Source organism: Podarcis liolepis, assembly GCF_965112155.1.
Source record: "Podarcis liolepis genome assembly, chromosome: 1".
In the NCBI taxonomy this organism is placed as follows: domain Eukaryota; kingdom Metazoa; phylum Chordata; class Lepidosauria; order Squamata; family Lacertidae; genus Podarcis; species Podarcis liolepis.
Window position 1 is genome coordinate 57,675,623 of NC_139554.1, and position 19,885 is coordinate 57,695,507.

A 19,885-nucleotide genomic window follows, 5' to 3' on the forward strand; every position below is an offset into this window, starting at 1 on the left:
TGATTGTGGATGTAAACCCCCAAAATGCATTGTATCTCTATCTTCAGTACATTTTATTTTATTGCTATGGCTAGTGGCTGATGCAAATATTCTTCTCATTCTGCAACCCCGCATTTATTTTTTCCGGGAGCGCCTCCACGTTCCGTTTCCAGCTTTGCGTCTCAGCCATGTGCGTTGCCCGCTTCAGTTCCTCGAAGGGCTCCCGTGTATTTCATCCTCTCAAAGAAAGATCTCGCCCTGTGATGCACTCTTTCGTTACTGTCGCCACAACGCAAATAGTGTTGCTGAGAACCAAGCCCTGCAGGATGAGCTCCCCAAAGTCCATCTGAGTCCAGTATCCTGTTCCTACAGCAGCCAACCATTCGGAAGCCCGTAATCGGGACCTGAGTGTTACAGCAACACTCTTCCCACGTTGTAATTCCCAACTGGCATTTAGACGTAGCGCACATAGCCGATACGGGCAGTAGTCCCTGGTAGCCTTATCTAGCAAGAAGGCTCAGAATCATGGCCGAAATTTGATGCCAGTCTCTCCTACCTCTTCCTCAGCCTACACAAAAATAAATATATACAGGCCATGCAATTATTTCTGCTGAATTTTAAGTTTTTGAATCATTGGCTTGACTGAAGTGTTTGTGTGTGTGTTTACAAACACCATTCCTGTTTACCATTTGTAACAGAGCTACCTTTTTAAACAGCTTACAGAAACCACTTTTCCCCTAGAACAGAAAACTCAAAATCTCCAGTAGTAAGACTTAGCTAATCAACTTCCAATAATCAGGTTTGGGATAAGGATGAACAGTACAGTCCTAGGCCTGTCTACTCATAAGTCTTGTTGAATTCAGAGATAACTCCCTGCCAGATAAATATGTATAGCATCGTAGTCTTAAGGCTAAGCAAATTAACTTGAGATTCAGGAAAACAGCTGCATTATAGAGTCTATAATCAATTGATTCATCTAGCTCAGTATTGTGTACACTGGCCGGGTGGGGGTGTGATTCAGGTATGGCACAATTTCCAGTTTAGCCTACAAGGCAGGGGCAGCCCAGTCCATTTTGTCACCTGAGGTGAATCAGGAATTGCCACCTCCTGTCCCCACCACCACACTGTCACACACACACCCTCAACACACACACACTTTCACTGCCACTGGGGGGGGCATTCTGGCAGTGGTGAAAGTGGACAGAACGCTGCCTCTTGTGCTTCCGCTACCGGAAGTAGGTATTTCATCACATCTCATAGGCAGGCTGGCTCTGCTACAAGGCATTTTACCCAAGATTACACCAACTACAAGGCATTTTACCCAAGATTACACCAACTGCCCCACACCTGAGATCTACATTGTGGGCAGGTGGAGATGTGGCTGTGGTAGCCAGTGAACAATTGGGAGCCTTAAAGTGCATTGCCAATAAACACGCACAGAGCCTTGGTCCTTACTGATGGTATTGTCAAGATGCAAGCCTCACATGTACACGATTGTGTTTTCAAATTGCTCCCCTGCAGGGCTTTTTTCAGCCAGAACCCAGGTCCAGCACCTCTCAGATGGGCACCTCTAAAATGACAAGAAAACAAGGAGTTCATGGAGAGTTCCGATACCTATTTTTCAAGAAAAATAGCACTGCTCCCTAGTTTGCGGGTGCTTTACAACATAAGCCTGTGCTTTACTCTGAAGTGAGCTCTACATGGGACAAGTGCCTAGTGAGTAGGAAGTGTAGGTAAATAACTTATTTAAATCACCTTCTCTAATAGAACAAATCATTTTAGTGTCACGTAGCACACCCTACATATTTTCATTGTAGTCCACCAATTAGATCAAGGAAGTTGGATTTAGTCCCAGATGTCTATTTGTGGGGAGGGAAGTGCAGGGCTGGAAAGCAGGAGTCCTATTTTTCTCCATTCACACTCAAGATATATAAAACACGACTACACAGTAAACAAATATAACTTCTCAAAAGACAAATATATAGCATAATGGTTATCAGGACTATGTGTCATTTTTCAGCCATTTGTAATATGGGTCACATTCACACCATATATATATATATAACACACTAGGATATCACTCTTAAGGGTGCTGAGACCACCGGTGTTCCCTTGCCAGTTTCCTGGGAATAGGGATCGTTAAACCACTGGGAATTCTAGTTTTGGGAGGGGATTAGAGGTCTCCAAGAAGTCTCGGCACACTTAACAAGTTTTACAGTGCTATCAGTGTTTTAAATATATGGCATGAACGTGGCCATTCTCTGGGTTTTCCTTCTCTATTCAGGCTTGAAATAGTTGCTGCAAATGAAGCAAGTATCCCAGTGTAGTTGTTTCTTCTATGTCGCCTTTACCACTGTGGATGATCATTGTGAACTTCAGAAGTGTATCCATGAACATTGTTTGAACCACAGTATTAAGAAGATTCAACATCACAGGAAGGAGGCAGGCTTAAGATGAATGGAAGTGTTGAACATTAGGCAGTTGCACAGGGCAGTTCAACGGGAAATACAACCTTCATGGAGATTTATATTCCTAATGTTTGATTTTAAAAAGAGTAACAAACTGGAGACGAATACATGGCTAATTTGACATTAGTTTCAGAGTTGGATCTGCAGATATCAGCCCTATGTATGCAGTTTAGAACAGATGGGTGTTGCTAGGTTGACAACTATTCGGCTTGTGCTGCTGCCATTATAGAATTTTGCTTGTAGAATGGTGCTTAAAAGGGGGGCTTGGTTGACAAAAAAGCTAGTGAGTAAACATGTTTAGCATGAATTTCCAATAGCCAAAGACTAGTATTGGGTACTTCCTGAATCAAGGCAAAACAGCATAACAGCAAAGATGCTGCAGAATAAACAGAGGTGGGAAAGCATCTTCCTTGTGGTATCAAATGAACTGACCCTCAGTTCATTTCACTGCAGATGAAATATTATGCAGCTTCTCTATTCGGGCATTAACACCCTGAAACATGGGTTTCGTTCACATATCCACTTTTACATTAACTATAGTGTTGTGAAAGTCTTCTCAATTTTATTAAAATCAGTTCTGGAACCTTTTTTAACTAGCATTATCTTTTGAAAACTTTGTACTACCTAATAAGCTAGTCTTGACTCTTCTGAAAAAGTAACTTGTGTCTATAGTAATTACTCTGAAGACAGGGGTGGAGAACCTGTGGCCTTTCCAATGTTTCTCAGCTCCAACCCCCATCGGTCCCAGCCAGCACGCTCAATGCTCAGGAATGATGGGAGTCTCAGGTTTCCTGAAAATACTATATGTACCTAATTGCCTGTCTATATTTACAGGCAATTAGGTACACATAGTGTGCTCTGGTCCATGGGGTCACGAAGAGTCGGACACGACTAAATGCCTAAACAACATTTACATTAGAAGTGTAGTCCCATGTCAGATCCCTTTACTATATGCTGAAATTTCACAACTACGCCAGCAGTGTTGTTTAAATATTACCTGACTTTCACCCTAAAACGATAGGACAGGTTGCGATTTAAAATACATTTAAAAGTTTTTAAAAAGTTATTACAAAAATGCAATCACAAAAAGGTGTGAAATTATACAGACACACGCTTCTTCTTTGCATACACACCCAGTTGTGTTTAAAACCAGGCTTCCTTCCTTTCTGTGATCTAGGATGCAAATTATCTGTACTGGCAGAAGTTCATTTGGAAGAAACTGGTGTCGAGATTTCACGTAAAATCATGATTGCTGGTGATGTCAGTGTGAAAATAATAAAGCTTATAATAATTTAAATTACATTGTTTTAATGAAAATCCCAGTTCTCACGCTTTTCCCATACAAGAACTACAAAATAAATGCCTCATTGGGCTGGAGCAGTAAAAGGCAATGGTTCACCAATCTGATCTGCAGTCAAAAGTGCAGAATACAGCTGCATAGGCACTAATTTCAATTTCTTCCAGGAACGTCCAAATTAATCACTACCCTCAAATTTCTAATTTTTAAAATTCACAATATTTGCATAGATATATTATTACAAGCTTGGCTTTGAACAATTCTAACACAACATGCAATTTAATAGTCACATTAGGCAACAGTCACAAGAGGGGCAACTTACTATACTTTTAATGTACTACTGTAAGCACCTCTTCCTATCCAAATGAAGTGTGTAATTTTTAAAAATGAAGATTGTACATTAATTAAAAGAATGCTAAGCTGATTGCAACAGTAAACTTTGTGTGGGTGAAGAGAGATGAAGAACATTACAATGGCAACACCGAAATCACAGAAAAGGCAGGCAAGGTTTTAAAATGTAATTTCTGTTAAGTGGCAGTAGAAACAGGAATGACCCAACACACATTTGAATGTACTGATGGTATTTAACAAAAAGTAGAATACCAGAGAAAGATGCAGGGCAAAGCTTTGAAAGTTGTTTTTTTTAACACCAGTGGTATTTTAACATACACTGAAGTTTAGGAATGTAGGCTGCAGTGGAATTTTTTAAAAATATACATCCAGAGTGTTTGATTCTAAATGTCATTGTTTTTTAATAAAGTCATCAGCTTAAAGGTACTGCAGTTAAAAAAACAAGGCGCAAAAACACCAAGGCAGACAAAACAGTTCCATTCACTTAATGTCTACAGATTTTACACATGAGCACTTTTCCTTAGTCTCATATGCAAATATAACTCCTACATTGCCTTCAATATGTATTTGATTTCTGTTAAGCTGTTTGCCCCACTTTTAACACCATTCAGATGCAGAAATAGTAATATGAGGGACTCAAACTGCTTTTCATCTTGACTTGTGAGAAAGGTCTAAGAGGATGTAGATGAACAGTGAACCGATCATGAAGACTGAACACGGAAATTCTATTTTGATGATAAAGCAGTAACTCTAGAATGGGCACCACAAACAGACACACCTTTCTTAAAACAATTCACAAAACATCTGTAGATCTCATTACTAGAGACTGTGGTGAAGGGCAGTAGCTTTGCCAGATTAAAAAGGAATTAACAAGTGTATTATTGTATCAATATATTAGTTAAGAGTCTGAAGATCATAACTGAATTTTTGGATCCTGAAAAATAATTGGAGGAAAACACTATGGTTGGCATCTCTCTCTCTTGGGAGAAGCACTATCTCATGTCTTTTTGATGGCTGGTCACGGAAGAAGACAGGATTCTAACATACAAAGTGACGATCTGAATAAGGCAAATAAATACATATAATACTGCTCCTAAGTTGTTTGAACTGTAGCTTTTCTATCACAAATAGGCCTCTATTAAATAGTACTTCACTTTTTTCCAAGCTATGAAGGTGGATGACAATTTCCTAATTCAATATAATCATTTAAGATCCAGTGATCATAAAGACTACCACCAGTGAAGTCAAAACATCACCACGTTGGTCTCCAACTCAGGGGTTGCATCCAGAAGCGGAACTCTATTAATTGTACACTTCAATGGACAATGGGGAGGTGATAGTTTTGGTTTTATTCCTCTTCATGCCCAGCAGCCTCCTATGCACCCTGCAAATCTGCTCCAGAGGCTTAGATGACCCTTTGGAACAGAATGGAAGGTAACAATTAAGGAAAGGGGAAATGAAAAATCTGTTTCCCTCCCTTCAGCGGAAGCGTCCATTATGGTGATGTCCCTTCGGCAAACAAAATGGATACAACCCAATGCCTTCTGGTCATGCTGAGTCACTATGGAGAACATAAGGAATCAATAATATTTAGAAGAGTAGAGCTCAACTTTAAGACGTGTACTTTAGTTTGATTATAGTGCCCAGGGATTCTGGCCTTTATAGCTACAATATTGGCCCTGAAAGTACAAAAATAGTTGGGTAAAATCTCAGGAGCCAAAGAGGGAGGTTAGCAGTATTTCCAAAGTATTCAGAATGTATGGCTTGATTGTGCTGCATGGCTCCTTACAGCCAAAGCCTGCAAAAAAATGTGTAAAATAACCCCAAAGCATGCTATTTGCATAATTCATACTTGCACAGCTTTTCTAGACAAAAATTGGGTGTGTGGTTGTGTGTATAATCACACCACAAATTTCTGCCTATTTAGTTCCTAAATCTGAACCTTCGGCTTCAGATACTGTACCAACCTGTTAGAAGACTTGCTTAGCTGTATAAAATGGATGGGGGTCACTTTTTAGAAATGCAAAAATGCTACTTGTAAGTACTTAGTAATTACAACCTAGGACAGCCTCAAAGATGAAAGTAGGTAATTTCTCCTTTCTAAATAAATGGAGGTGGGCACAGATGCTAAGTAATTTAAGAAGAAACCACTACTTGCCAATCAGATTTTAAAAATCTATTCTCTTTTTCAGTTCAATTAACTATATCCATGAAACAAAAACAGTCTTAAAAGGGGATCAGCACCAATACAAAAAGGGCACTGTGCACACAGAATCAGCCTTCTGCAAATATATTCCCAAATAATTCAGAAACTCTTGTTCAGTGGGTTCCATGGGCTGGACTGCTACATTCAACAGGTGCCATGAATACAATTCTCACTACCTGCTCAAACTATTATGTACAGCTCATGAGATGGCTTGAATGATCAGCTTCAACAGTCTTCAATTGGTTGGGGGGGGGGAAGCAGAGAAAGAGAAAGAGAGAGAATGAGGGGGAGAGGGAGATGACTGCATCTCCTCAGAAGATAAGTTTCAAGACTCCACAGAAGATAATACACCTACTAACTTTCTGAATATCTTTGAACGTTAACATTTAAAGATCTGGGAATGTGCTTCTGAAGTTTCTGTTTCCCTATTACATTTGCAGTAGTCACTTAAGATACGTTAAAGAATACATTTTTTTATAAACATGTTTTATTTATCTTGCTTAAATCTGTAACTGCTGGCTGTAATTTCCCTTAAAGGGGAAACCGATCCACACACATACTGGTGCTTTTCAAAAGAGAGCAATTTAAAAGGGCAGCAGCAGGGATTTGAGATTTCTTAAAACCTTCAGGCTGCAAAATAGAAATAATGTAACCAAAAGTGTTATGAATATCCATTAATTCCCATCAGTACCGACATCAGTTATTTGGGCAATAATACAGCAAGATCAAGTATCAGTGGCAGACAAGGGGGGAAAATAAGGAAAGATAAGAATACCAATCCTTACAAATGTCATTGCTATCCCAGAAATGTGTTCAGGAGAGAATTCTTTAACACTTCACATTGCAAACAAATGTGGCCATTCAGATTACATCTTCTATTTCTTACAGAAAAATTTAAAGTGCCAATCAAAGCCTAATTCTGGGTTTACACAATTATATCAACAGCTACACAAAACAATTAATGCATCCCTTTGCCACAGCAAGTCAGGCCTAATAAAAAAAAATGCTGTAACTAAGGGTGTGCCCTAAGCTGTCCATCAGCTTATTAATTGGGGTATAGGCATCATTTATTATGCATCACAGATGTTCAGTGCTTCAGTCTAACAGAAAAAGCTGAAATGCAGTTGCTCTGTCAAACCACAATTCGCTTCTTCCATCTTCCTTTCATGTCAAAGTTTAAATACACCAATTTTCTGAGTAAAACCTTTAGGGATTTAGATATTTTTATCCGAATTTGCTGCAGCACTATATAATGTCAATGGAGTCAGTGGGGTTATTTCTGCCTGTTCAGTTAACTATGGAGATTTTCATAACCCTAAAACTGCCATTTTTTGCTTTTAATCAGAGCAAGGGTAAAAATTCTGGATCTCATGTGCAAGGCTCAAGATGATGCTTAGGATAGAACATGCAGAGTAAACGTTGTTTCTTTCCATATCCAGGTATAAAGCTGACAACTGTAGTCTTGTCTTTATGGGCAATGAAAATAATCCCTTTACTATGAACTTCCTATAAAGGAGAACCAAGAGATAACTCTTCTGGAACATGTATGGTACACTGGCCAGTGTGTTTTTGGCGTTTAAATGTAATCCTGTGAATTAGTTTAATTCACTTGCTGAGCATTCATTTGAGGCATCCCTCTGTTGGGTCTTGGGGGCCCTCCACGACCTAGAAAATAAAAATAGCATTTTATTTTTGGATCAAGTGAGATCCTTTAATAGTCAGAATGGCTGCCTCTCTAAAGTCTGGTCCCCTACTATGTTTGTCTAATAAATGCCTAGAGACAATAAGAAGAGGAATGATACCTATTCGCTCACCAGGTGAAGACAGGCTTTGAATGTACACAAACAACTTACTTACATCAGTCTTAAATCTAACCTTTGTTCCAAATGCCTACCAATCTACTACCAATAAGCCATAAACTATATTTCAGTAAACACAACTACAAAGTACTATTGAAATGTAGTAACTGAATGACAGTATTGTATACAGTTCTAAAACAAAATATAGTACAGACAATTGTCAGTGTGCTGATCCAAGACACTAAAAGGGCAGTATCTGGTTAGAACTGCTTCCGGTGGTTCTATTTCGTATTTCGGTACATCAAAGCAACCATAAGAAATTCCTGTAATTTACTTTCGTTCAATGGATTTTCTGGAAGGATTTATAATAAAGTTTGCACTAGATGAGATTTAGCTATCTTTTTTGCCTCATCTTAAGTCCTACATCCATTTTCAGCTGGTGCACTAAAAATGATTGGCTTCTATCTACTCAAGAGCAGGCATAGTGCCAACATGTAGAGTCCCCCACCCACAAGACTAAAGAGCCCTTCCTCCCACCAAGTGTGCATACATTGGTGACATAAGGGGGCACTGCAGGGAACTAAATACCTGTTTACGTGCTTCCTATAGCACCATCCAGCTTCCTTCTGCACATCCTGTGCTCATATTGGCAAGGGAAATTTGGGGTGGGGTAATAGGCTCTACTGAGCCCTCTGGAATGAATTCTTGCACAGGGAGTACACCCACACTTGACTGAACTGCAGCCACTGCTTTGCTTATTTTCCAATTGCAAACTATTTTGTACACTTAAGTATAAAGCAGCAAACAGAGTAAGGTTGTAAATATGTATGCTATTTACATGCGAAATTGAGTAGGTCTTTTTCAACAGATTCCATCTGGATACAAGAATATAGCATCTTATGTAGCTGAAAACAGAATTTCTGAACAGGCTACAAATAATGCAAGATCTTTATTGAAATCCAAGTAGCAATAGCAAAATACAAAAGCAGACACTATTGGAGCTTGCCAAACATTTTTCACAGCAGAATTACACACCTCACAATTGGGTAAGCTTGCATTTTCAACAGTGGCTTGGGCAAGGAATAAAAAGCAACCTAGTAGCCTTAAATAAAAGCCAAGAAAGGAAGTTTAACAATATACAGTTCAAAAATCAAATTCATGAACAACTTTCAACAAATGTCTACAACAGTTAAACACATGTGAACTGAAACAGCTGAAAGTCTGCAACTCCTAAGAGCCTCTCTACAGATTCAATCAGAGATTCACCACTTGAATATTACCTCGAGGGGCTCCCCGAGGACCACTTTGTCCAGAGCCACGCTTGAAATTCTGTTGATATCCATCCTAGAAAAAAGATGACCAAAGAGAAGGGCAACAAGTTTCATTAAAATGGTTTTAAAAGTTGTCATTTCAGTATTTTATTTCAGGATATACCGTATTTTTCGCTCTTTAAGATGCACCCGACCATAAAACACACCTAGTTTTAGAGGAGGAGAACAGGGAAAAAAAATTCTCTCCCACTCAGCGAAGTGGCAGGAGAAACGGAGCCCCTTCCATTTCTCCTCCCGCTTCGCTGAAGGGGCGCTGCGCAGAGAGGGAAAGATGCACAGCGCCTCTCCAGCGAAGCGAAGCCAGAAGAACAAGAGGGGTTGGTGCGCACCGATCCCTCTTGCTCTCCTGAGTTCAGCGAAAGCTGCGCGGCCTGCATTCACCCCATAAGACGCACACACATTTCCCCTTACTTTTTAGGAGGGGTTGCGTCATAGAGTGAAAAATACGGTCTTATAGAGTGAAAAATACAGTTAGTTTTTGGAAGTCCCTGTCCAGGATTCAAATGGGCATATGTGCTATTTCAGTCACACCCTTAAAAACCATTTCAGAAGATTGGGTGACAAGGGGATGCAGCTAAAAGAGAAAGCCATTAGCACCCTTCCTTTCTTGTGCACACATAGAAATGCTTTCTGTTCACACATGGGGCAGATGGAATTCTGGCCCCAGGGAATCAAAACCCAGAAAACGACTAGCTGGAATTTGAACACAATATTGCAATGTCCCTAAGAACAGAGTTCTAGTCAATCTAGAACAAGAGACTTGCAATGTTGTTCAGGAGGGGTGGCGGGGGAGAGAAGACAAGAATTTGGAGTGGTGAAAGAATACCTTTTTTCTCCACTTCCACCCATCCCCTGGTGATCCTATGTCGTTCCATATAGGACTAGGCAGCTGCCCACCCCAACCCACAGTATTTTATAACTATTATTTGAGGCAGGAGAAGGGAAGCACAGGCATCTTTTTTCATTTCCTTCCTCCTGAGAAAGCCACCACTTCACTTAGGGAGAAGAGTTGGTCTTCTTAACCACACAGCACTCATTCCCTCCCAACTTGAACCCTCTGCAGCTCCAGGGCACTTACTATTTGCCGCCAGGGGCTTGAGTAGGCCAACTTCCTATCCCTGTCTGCCCTCTCCCTCCCTTCAAATGACACACTTTCTGTATCCCAACTCAACAAGAGGTATAACTGGTAAAATTCTCAAAGGCTGCTGGACCTCTGGTTTTTTAGGCAACAGATGGGGAACCTTTAGCTCTCCGGATGCTGCTGAACTACAACTTCCATCAACCTCAGCAAACATGGCCATTGGCTAGGCATGATGAGAATTGTAATCCAAAAACATTTAGAAGACCAAAGCCCCCCCACATCTGCTCTAGACCCTCCTCTCTCTTGGCCATTAGCAGTTCAAGTTCACAGATTGCTGTCAGATATTTTGGGGTGACTCAAGTTAACAAACTGCCTTATAACTAGCAGTATAATTCTATACTTCTACATACTTGAGTTATGTAGAAACTTCTCCCTTATTCTTTGGTGAGCTCATTTTGCTTCTCAATTGATAAGCCCCTCACCTAGTAACGTCAGTACTAAATGGAGTATGATGACAAATGGATGCAGTCTAACAAAGCAGACTAGGAGGCAGAAAGTATATAGGCAGTGGCCTATTTGTACCCAATGGGAAAACTGTTAACCAAGGATTTCTAAAAGTAGATTTTATCTTTAGATTAAAAATCAATCCAAATATAAATTTCTTATGCAATGAAACTTTTATTAAAATATGCATTTTCTCAAGCATTATAAACTAAGGAACTCTTTCCACTGTTCCATCAACTTACCCGCTGGTAGGTGGAATAGTCGCGAGGAGCACTGAATTGTGCCTGTGTGTAACCACTATTTGGAGTGTTGGAAAATGAAGGGCGGTAGCCATCATAACCTCCTAAAAATCAGAGGGGAAAACTAATTGAAAAGTATTGCATACATTATAAAGGATATATGTATATATTCAGAATAAAACAATATTCAATTTAAGGAAAAAATATTCTGTATTAAAGAAAGCAATCCAAAGGTCATCTAAGAGATTGAGAGAAAAGAAACACCAGAAGGAAAAATTTCAAGCTGGTAAACTTTCAGTATAGACATTGTAGTTGTAGTCCAATATCATCTTGGGACCCAAGGTTAAAAGGCACAGTGACAGGCTTTTACAATGTAATAATGTGCAGCAGGAAAATATGTAACACCTAACCCTTCCTGATACAAAGTAAGTGGATACACGTTTAAACTGCACCTGGGCTCCTGGACACTATTCATTGTCTTCAGTTTTGTTCAAGACTTCATACTGTGTGTAATATATATTTAGCAATGTCATTATTTAAAGTGATTTAATAAATGCAGGCACCAAAATAAAGAATCCCACAAAATGCCATAGGCTGAATAAATGAAAGACTTGCTTTTGTAAGCCAAGGAAGTAACAAGCCCTGAAAAAGATGCAGCCATTTAGCAGGTTACAAAAATGGAAAGTCAGTTTCATACTACATCATGTTATGTTTCCAGTCAAACAACTCCATTGTTAGTTCATACTCATAGTTTGCTGTCATGTAATTTTTACTTAGTACCATATGCACTAATATTATAGCAGAGCAAAAGCGGCAGCAAGCTGACCAATCTGTAGTATATTAAATTAATAATTTTTAAAAAATCATCGAAGCATGCTACTACAATGCTTAAGCTTCTGGACAGTTTGCATTTCTGGAAAACATTCAGAATTAGTCTCAAAAGGTTTTTAAGTTTTTACCTCTAAACCCATTGGCTGGTCCCCTGTATCCATTCATTAAGCCTCGAGTGCCGCGTGATCCACCACGAGACACTCCTCGGCTGTTATAATAAGGCTGACTGTTACGTGGGAACCCAGTATTCTGTTGTGGAGGCTGCTGGTGGTTACCTGCCACTTGATGGGACTGGTCCGGGGAACCATGGTAGGTGCCAACCACTAAAATGAAGAGAGAGAGAAGAAAGAAGTGCAAAAAGCTTGAATTTACTTATAATTCCAGTTTCCTAAAGACTCAAATAATATCAAGCTAACTCACCAATGAACTTTGCTTAAGAGCCACCAAGTACGACAGTAAATGTTTACCTACCTAAAGAAAGATTGTTTGCAGAATTAAATTGAACATTGCAGTCTAAATACCCTGATCATTGAGAATGTTCTCTGGATGTCCTTTGACATAACCACACAGATTTAATTTGATAGTGCTTAACATTTGGGAGGTGAATTTTTATTTCATGTAGTGCATAAACTGCACTTTTCTCCTAAGTCCCTACAAATACTATAAAACTTCTTTCCACCTCACCATACATACTCGAAATATTACTTCAACAGCATCAATCAAGATATGCTTGTTTGGTCTACATTATCTTGAAAACTTATCCTTTCAGAATGAAGCATTTAAGTTCTATCTTTCACAAGTTTACCTGTCTGAAGCTGCTGTTCTTGCTGAAGTTCCGATTGCTCTACTTGGTGAGGCTGATTGGAGAAAGGCTGGCTGTAACTGGTCTGGTACTGATTTTGTTGCTTTAAAGTTTCTGGCTCATTGACAGGAGGAACAGGTGCATTCATGTTAAATACCTATATGAGAAGCAAATGAGAAGCAAAGAGATTCAATATTCTGAATAAATTGATAAATTACCAAATACACCTTGCAACTTTTAGAAAGTTAAATGTCTTGGAAATTACTACTACTGTCCACGGTACAATTAACCATTATGTAATCAAGATGCTGACTTCCAAATGTTTTGCAGTCTATAATAAATATGATTGTTTAGTACTTACTGTCTGCATGGACTGGAATGGAGCTGCATTAACATTGATTCCGCTGCTATGCAAAGGTTTGCTAGAGGCAGCCTGAAATACCTGAGGCTGGGATGCAGCTGGAAGAGGCGATGATGTTGGTGTCTGATCTGCACTTAAGGTTATTGAAGCCTGCCAAATAAATTTCAATCCGATGTTAGCAAGCCATGAATCAACTTCGTGTGATATCATATTATAAAAGCATAGGTAACTGATGGCCAAGCGTTCCCAAGACAAGGATAAGCTAAGATCCCTACTTATCTAACACTTATTATCATGCTCTATGTCTTTGAGATATGGACCTAAGCATTGTCCCTCTACACTACACCCATATACATGAAGTTCTGGAGCAGGTTACACTGAATCAGTAATGTCCCTCCTCCCCTTGCCAAGCAAAATGAACTTGCCTGAATCTGGTCAATTGATTCTTTCTGAGGCCGTTGTTCTGTTGAATGAGAAGGCTGATACATGGGCTGGGATGCTGTATATCCCTCACTTGTGGAAGAAACCAAGGGGACCTGTCAAAGTTTTAAAATTAAGCAGATACTCCTGCCAGGGCCTCTGGGTAAATTTCTTGCTATTAATCTCATATGGTTTTACTGACACCTGCGCTAACAACATTCTTTTGCTCAGTTCAATTACCTTTAGATTACCTTTAGTATTCATTACTCCCAGTAAACAATTACAAGTTTTGCCAAAAGTTTTATTTTGCAAGTTTCCATCACAGCCAGATGAAAAAACGTTTTGCTAAAATTTTGCCACATTTTAGTATTTGCAGAACTGCATGCAAACATAGATGTTCATACACCTGAGTGCAGGCTAATACTAATTTCAAAATACTTGGGCCTATAATAAGGACTTTCACATGATGGGGGCAGGAATAGGCCTCAGACATTCCTGACAACACTCAAATTAAAAGCTTGCTATGAGCTAGGTGAACTGAGCTTACAATACACACATTAATCATCAGATACGGATGTTTCTTTCAATTCCCTGTGGATTGGGAAGAAAACACAGATAGGCAAAACGTTCATATGGGGAATCCCGAGGACAAATCCAAGGCCCAAATATGTAGCAACAGGAATCTGCTTTACAGAGCACCAAAAGATTGGTGCCGCTCACTTGCCTATGCCGACTGGCAGCAACTCTCCAGGGTTTTGGGGAAACAGAGAGGAAATTCAGCCAGTAGTTGCCCAAGTACAGTTCTTACCTGTGTGGCTTCAGGTTGGACAGGAACCTGGGTGGACTGCGCAAGCCTCGATTCAGTATGAACTGGAAATACAATAATATTACCCATAATAAAATAGTGTGTGTGTTAGATGTTATCTGAACTACTGTCTATTTGTTTAATATAAGCTTATATATTTCTGCTGTAGAATACTGCATTGAAATTAAACGTATTTGTTTTCCACATAAAACCTAACCGCTGCAAGCACAGCCGCAGATTGTATCCGATTTTTTATTAATCAACTACTTGCTCTTTTGTTCAGTATTTACAAGCCTGGCATCAAACAGACTTCATCAGAATATAAAAAGTAGTTCACATCCTACTAGCCTCACTTGAAAACCTATAAGATGACAAACGTTTCTACCAATCAACTCCCTTGACAATGTTTAAATAATGCACATTTCTAGATTTAGATTTCTGAATTCTTAGTAACTTAGTACTTCCAACTATACCAAAATCTTACTCCAACTAGATATGAATTCGATTTTACCAACCTGGAGGGCAAACCATCTGGGGTATATCCAAGTTTTGTGCTGCATTCATAGGCTGAGCTGAAACAATAGCAGGGTCGAGTGCCTGATTCTCAAATTCCAACATGGAGTCCTAGATAATTAAGACAAGATTCAAGCAAGGTACACAAGAAACAGAATCCCTTCAAAAGTACCATATATACTCGAGTATAAGCCAACTTTTTCAGCACATTTTTTATGCTGAAAAAGCCCGCCTTGGCTTATACTTGAGCAAGGCGGGCAGTGGCAGAGGGACGAGCGACCCGAAATGAGCCCTTTCTCATCGCTGGTCCCACCACCTCTCACAAGGGCAGGCACAGGAGCCGCGGTTGGGAGAGGCGCTGCGCTGTGCTGTGCCTTTTGGGCTGCTTGTTCTTCCACTGCTGTTTGTGGTGTGGTGAACCAGCTTATACGCGAGTATATACGGTAACCAGCAAGCCAGCCAGGGCTGACCTCTCTGAATTAAATGAATGCAAGTGAAATGTGCCCAATTTCAACTGGACTGTAATTCCCGAGAATCCCTTTTGACCAAATCCAACTATGAATAAGGAAAACAACACACCTGCATGAAGTTGTAGGGGCCTTGCATTTGTGCCATAAGGTCCTGTACTCGTTGTCTCCTAACAAGAGGATCTGCTTGAGCCACAGCAGTAAGCGTATGGGCATCTGGAACTGGAGGAGATGTAGCCTGTGGCTGTTGCTGGAGCGAATTTACCACCTACATCAGAAATGGCCAACACTGAGAGTCAGTCTGTCAGTTTCCGCTACTGGCCCACTATTATTATCACAACCGCTAAACTGGATGTGCAAAATATGATATGTAAAAGAATGCATTTCCTGCAAAGGAAAGCATTCTCTTTTAAAAATGAGTATCTTAACTTAGTATTGCTGCTTGTTCAGCTTCACTAAAGATAGAGAAGTGAAAGTTGGCTGTAGTGAAAGTCAAGGGCACTAACATCTGACAATCTACCACTGAAACCCCTTTATTGTCAGCATGTATTTTGATCACATGCTTTCGATGTTGATTGGTAATATAATGAATAATGTTAATTTTAATCCAGACTGACAAATAATCTAATGGGTTCTGCTTCTGTTCAAGAATCTTTATCAAACATTCCCACGCATCAGTTATTCAGCAGGAATATGAGGGAAACTGGTTCTGATGTTGTACAAATTCTATAAATGCAATTCTTTCCTCTGCAAGAATATATGTTGCAAGATCAAAGCAAAAAGGAAAATGTATCAACAGAGTTAATTTGTGTTCCTTGAAAATATGTAAAATGTGCCCATGCGTTTTGCAACTGCGTGCATGCATGCTGCTTTTAGAATGCAATTGCATTTTGACATTTGAGGCACTGAATAGATGTAAGGTAAGGCTTGAAGTTCAGTTGTGCATTGAATTATTTCCATTCTTCAAGAGAGATTTCAAAGTTATTTTTGCCTTTTGCAGACTCAGGAAATACTGGACTAGAGATACTTTATTTTAAGGAACTTTATAGTACAAATGCCTGGGGAGAAAATGGAAGGTGAAACTTGAGCGGTGTTACTAATAAATAAAGTTGTTTTCACAGGAAACAGGTGTTCGTGTGTATAAGTTGCTGAAAGTATATCTACAATTAGCCCTATAGCATCTAAAGCAGTGATAGGGAATTTCTGATTCTCCAGATGTTGTCCCAGCAAACCCAGCCAGCTGGAGAGCCAAAGGACACTCAACCCTGCTCTGATTAAACACTTGTGGTGCCGCATGTTAGAGGCATTAAGGCAAGCAATGCAGTTTTAAATAGTCAAGGAAACATCAGGATTATCCAATACCTTCAAATTTTATAAGATTGAACAAAATAGAGTGGACTTCAAAACCTGGTTATCCCAGAACCAACATTTAAAGTCACACCATGGCTGAATATGCACTGATAATATTGCTGTAGTAATGTAACTTGTACATATAGTTCATTGCACTTTTTATTCTATTTAAATTTAGCTCTTCTTTGTCTACTAATGCAGACATTTGGGGCTAGGTTTCCTGCCAAAAGGTGTTCTTCTAGTGCTAGAAAGTTCTGAGTGTTTCACTGAGCAGGCAGAATCCATATGTGAAACTGCAGAGACCATGAAGAATTAAAATAGCTTTAATATTCTTATTATCCAGAATTTCAAGTGTAACATTTTTATCTCAGGACCAGGAGAAACACACACACACACAGTTACTGTTACAATCTTAGGTAACAATTCTTCTTTTTTTTAAAAAAAAACTTTCATTTGATAACTATCAACATTTATCACAGATAGCCTTGCAACTACAAATGTTAAATGCTTGTGGCTTTTAATGGTATATTGAAATTCCACATAAAATGCTGCATCCTGGCTTTAAGGTAGATGAACAAAATGTTACAAAGTCTACTTCAGATAGTCAACTGACAGATGCACCATCTCTTCAAAGGCTGAAGACAACTGTGGACAAAGCTGTAAAAATTACAATTAGTTTTTATTCTAGAGTTAGAGTGAACCAATGTTTTATAGAGTTCTACCATTCTGAAAACATCTGTTCTCCCTAATGGATGGGTTCATTCCAATTTGTTAATGGAAACTATCTTAGGACAGACATCATGCTGTAATTAGTCTCCCAATACCAGCAATACAAAGACTCCTGGAATATAAATATAAATCTCAATTACACTATTTTACATATGGGGAGGTTCAGTGACTGTAGGAGGAAATTCTAAAGCAGCACTAGAGCGTTTAATAACAGATATAGGCTTGGATCCCCTTCCTGCTCACTTCAACCCCCTGCTCAATCTAAAAAACTACTTCTAAGTCTCAGATTCTACAGAACAGTGTCAGAAGTAGCACTGAGAGCTACAGAGGAAGTGGGATACTGGCAGAAATAAGAGGAGGGAACTTGTATCTGAGCCATTTTCTTCTAACTTGTCAGTCTACTTTTAGTTGTGTACTAGCTTATGAAATGTGATTTAGTTTACATACTGAATTTTCGAAATTAACTGTGGGCAATAGCTAGCACTGACAAGGGGACTACCAGCTCAATCATGCTAAAAGACCACAATTCTCTTTAGATTTACAGCTGCATTCAAACTACGAGGGAATGAAAACAGATTGTAATGTTACCTAAACATTCAGAACACCTTACCTCAACAGTTTCAACTGTCCACTCATCTACCTGTTCCTTCTCACTACTGCTGAACTGAGTCTCTGCCATGAACTGTCTGTTTACATACTAAAATAAAAGTGAGAGAGTACAACAGTAAGACAGCAGCATTCATTTTTAAAAGGTGCCTACAATCTTTCCACTGTTTAGTACCTCTGTTGATTCAACTTCACTGGGTTCAGTGTATTCTTCCGTTGGTTCTGGCTCTAAGAGGAAAATACATGATTTTAGGTAATGCAATACTGAAACATAATACATAACTTTTAGTTTACCGTTACCGTATAGTTTTAATTTACTATTAACAATTTTAGTAGAGATACATTCATTCAAGAAACCACTTTTTGAAGTGTTCTGAGCTTATATTTGGTGCTTTTGTTTTTGCTATTTATTTTGGAGGTTTTTTATTTTGAGACTTTTCCGGTTAATTTGTTTTTGTGACTGTGTGGATCCCAGTTCAGCTACTGATTGATTGATTGATTGATTGTGTGACTGCAGAAATGGATAAAAGCCCCCCCATCCAAACAATGACTATCATCAGTGCAGGTAAGAAAAAAAATAATTTTAATTTTTGTCATCTACAATACTGTTTTATTTATTTTATAGTACAGTACGTTGTTTATTGCTTTCATTTGATGGATCAATGGTCTCGTAAGATAGTAAAATTCATGTTAAACTGCTGTTTTAGGGGTTGTTTTTGAAAGACTGGAACGGATTAATCCGTTTTGCATTACTTGCTATGGAAAAGTGTGCCTTGGTTCTGGAACTCTTTGGTTTTGGAACAGACCTCCAGAAGTTTGAGAACTAAGGTACCACTGTAGTTAAATTTTAAGTATTTAAGAATTTAGTATGCGTACAAGATGAAGGTTGGTCATAATAAGCACCCGGTAAAGGAAACATACCCACACTACAAACTTTACCTAGTTTAGAGAACTACAGCTTGTTTGGGGAAAGCCACAGAAAGTTTTTTAAAATCAGTTTAAGTTTGTAGGATAGATATAACCAGTTACACGAGATTCTAGTTTTGTTTTCCATGGCCGGCTCCAATAAAATACTAAAGGTTTCAGTAAGCCTATAAATCTACTGAAGTTGCAATTCTATTCACATTAACTTGGAAATAAAACACATTAACAAACCTAGGATTAGGCTCCTAATATATATTTTTAGTTACCAGTTTCTGCAACAGCATCTTCAACTGTAGGTGCAGGCACCGTCTCCTCTTCGTCACATAATCCGTTCTGCTGGTTGTGAGTGTCAAAGTAACTTGTTTGAAGAATACGTTCAATAACTTCTCTTAGGGCTTTATCTGTTATAAAAACACAGATATTTTTAAAACTTGTTTCACCCACTAAATACCTGAGCATTTTAATTTTATCAGATTATTTTATTATTATAACACTAACAAAGGGCATTGCAGATTAATACCTTGCACTACCCACAGCACAATGATCTATTTTGCAGATTTCTACATTGCTTATTTTTAAATAAGGACTTACTTAAGATGAAAGTCATTGTATGTAAATCCAAATTCTTCAAGAATAAATCTGTGTATCAATGGATGATGCACACACAATTCAACAAATTAGAATTTTGGCTCTTCGGTGTTTCTGGAAGTTAAAAACTATCCAAAGCCTACATGCAGGAATAAGAACTCCTGACTTGTTAACTTTCACTAACATGAGAATGGAAGAAAGGCACATGATAGAATAAAAACAAGAATTACTTGT

General features: G+C 38.9%; 1 protein-coding gene across 9 annotated transcripts in view; it reads right to left on the reverse strand.

Moving 5' to 3' along the window:
- Positions 1–3,735: 3,735 nt before the first annotated feature.
- CAPRIN1 (cell cycle associated protein 1) overlaps positions 3,736–19,885 on the reverse strand; it is a gene marked incomplete at its 5' end in the record, with an annotated part of 35,576 nt that continues 19,426 nt past the window's right edge. Inside the window, 13 exons of one of the 9 annotated variants that reach the window (XR_014516730.1) lie at positions 3,736–7,966; positions 9,381–9,444; positions 11,259–11,493; positions 11,540–12,409; positions 12,892–13,045; positions 13,250–13,399; positions 13,675–13,785; positions 14,478–14,539; positions 14,990–15,098; positions 15,567–15,722; positions 18,144–18,230; positions 18,315–18,367; positions 19,330–19,464. Coding sequence is in view for 7 of the 9 variants with exons in the window: in XM_083463948.1 (XP_083320074.1) it covers positions 7,902–7,966; positions 9,381–9,444; positions 11,259–11,359; positions 12,215–12,409; positions 12,892–13,045; positions 13,250–13,399; positions 13,675–13,785; positions 14,478–14,539; positions 14,990–15,098; positions 15,567–15,722; positions 18,144–18,230; positions 18,315–18,367; positions 19,330–19,464 (1,442 nt within the window). The remainder of the gene's footprint in view (positions 7,967–9,380; positions 9,445–11,258; positions 11,494–11,539; positions 12,410–12,891; positions 13,046–13,249; positions 13,400–13,674; positions 13,786–14,477; positions 14,540–14,989; positions 15,099–15,566; positions 15,723–18,143; positions 18,231–18,314; positions 18,368–19,329; positions 19,465–19,885) is intronic. The other 8 variants (XM_083463951.1, XM_083463948.1, XR_014516729.1 and 5 more) reach the window with 8 other exon arrangements.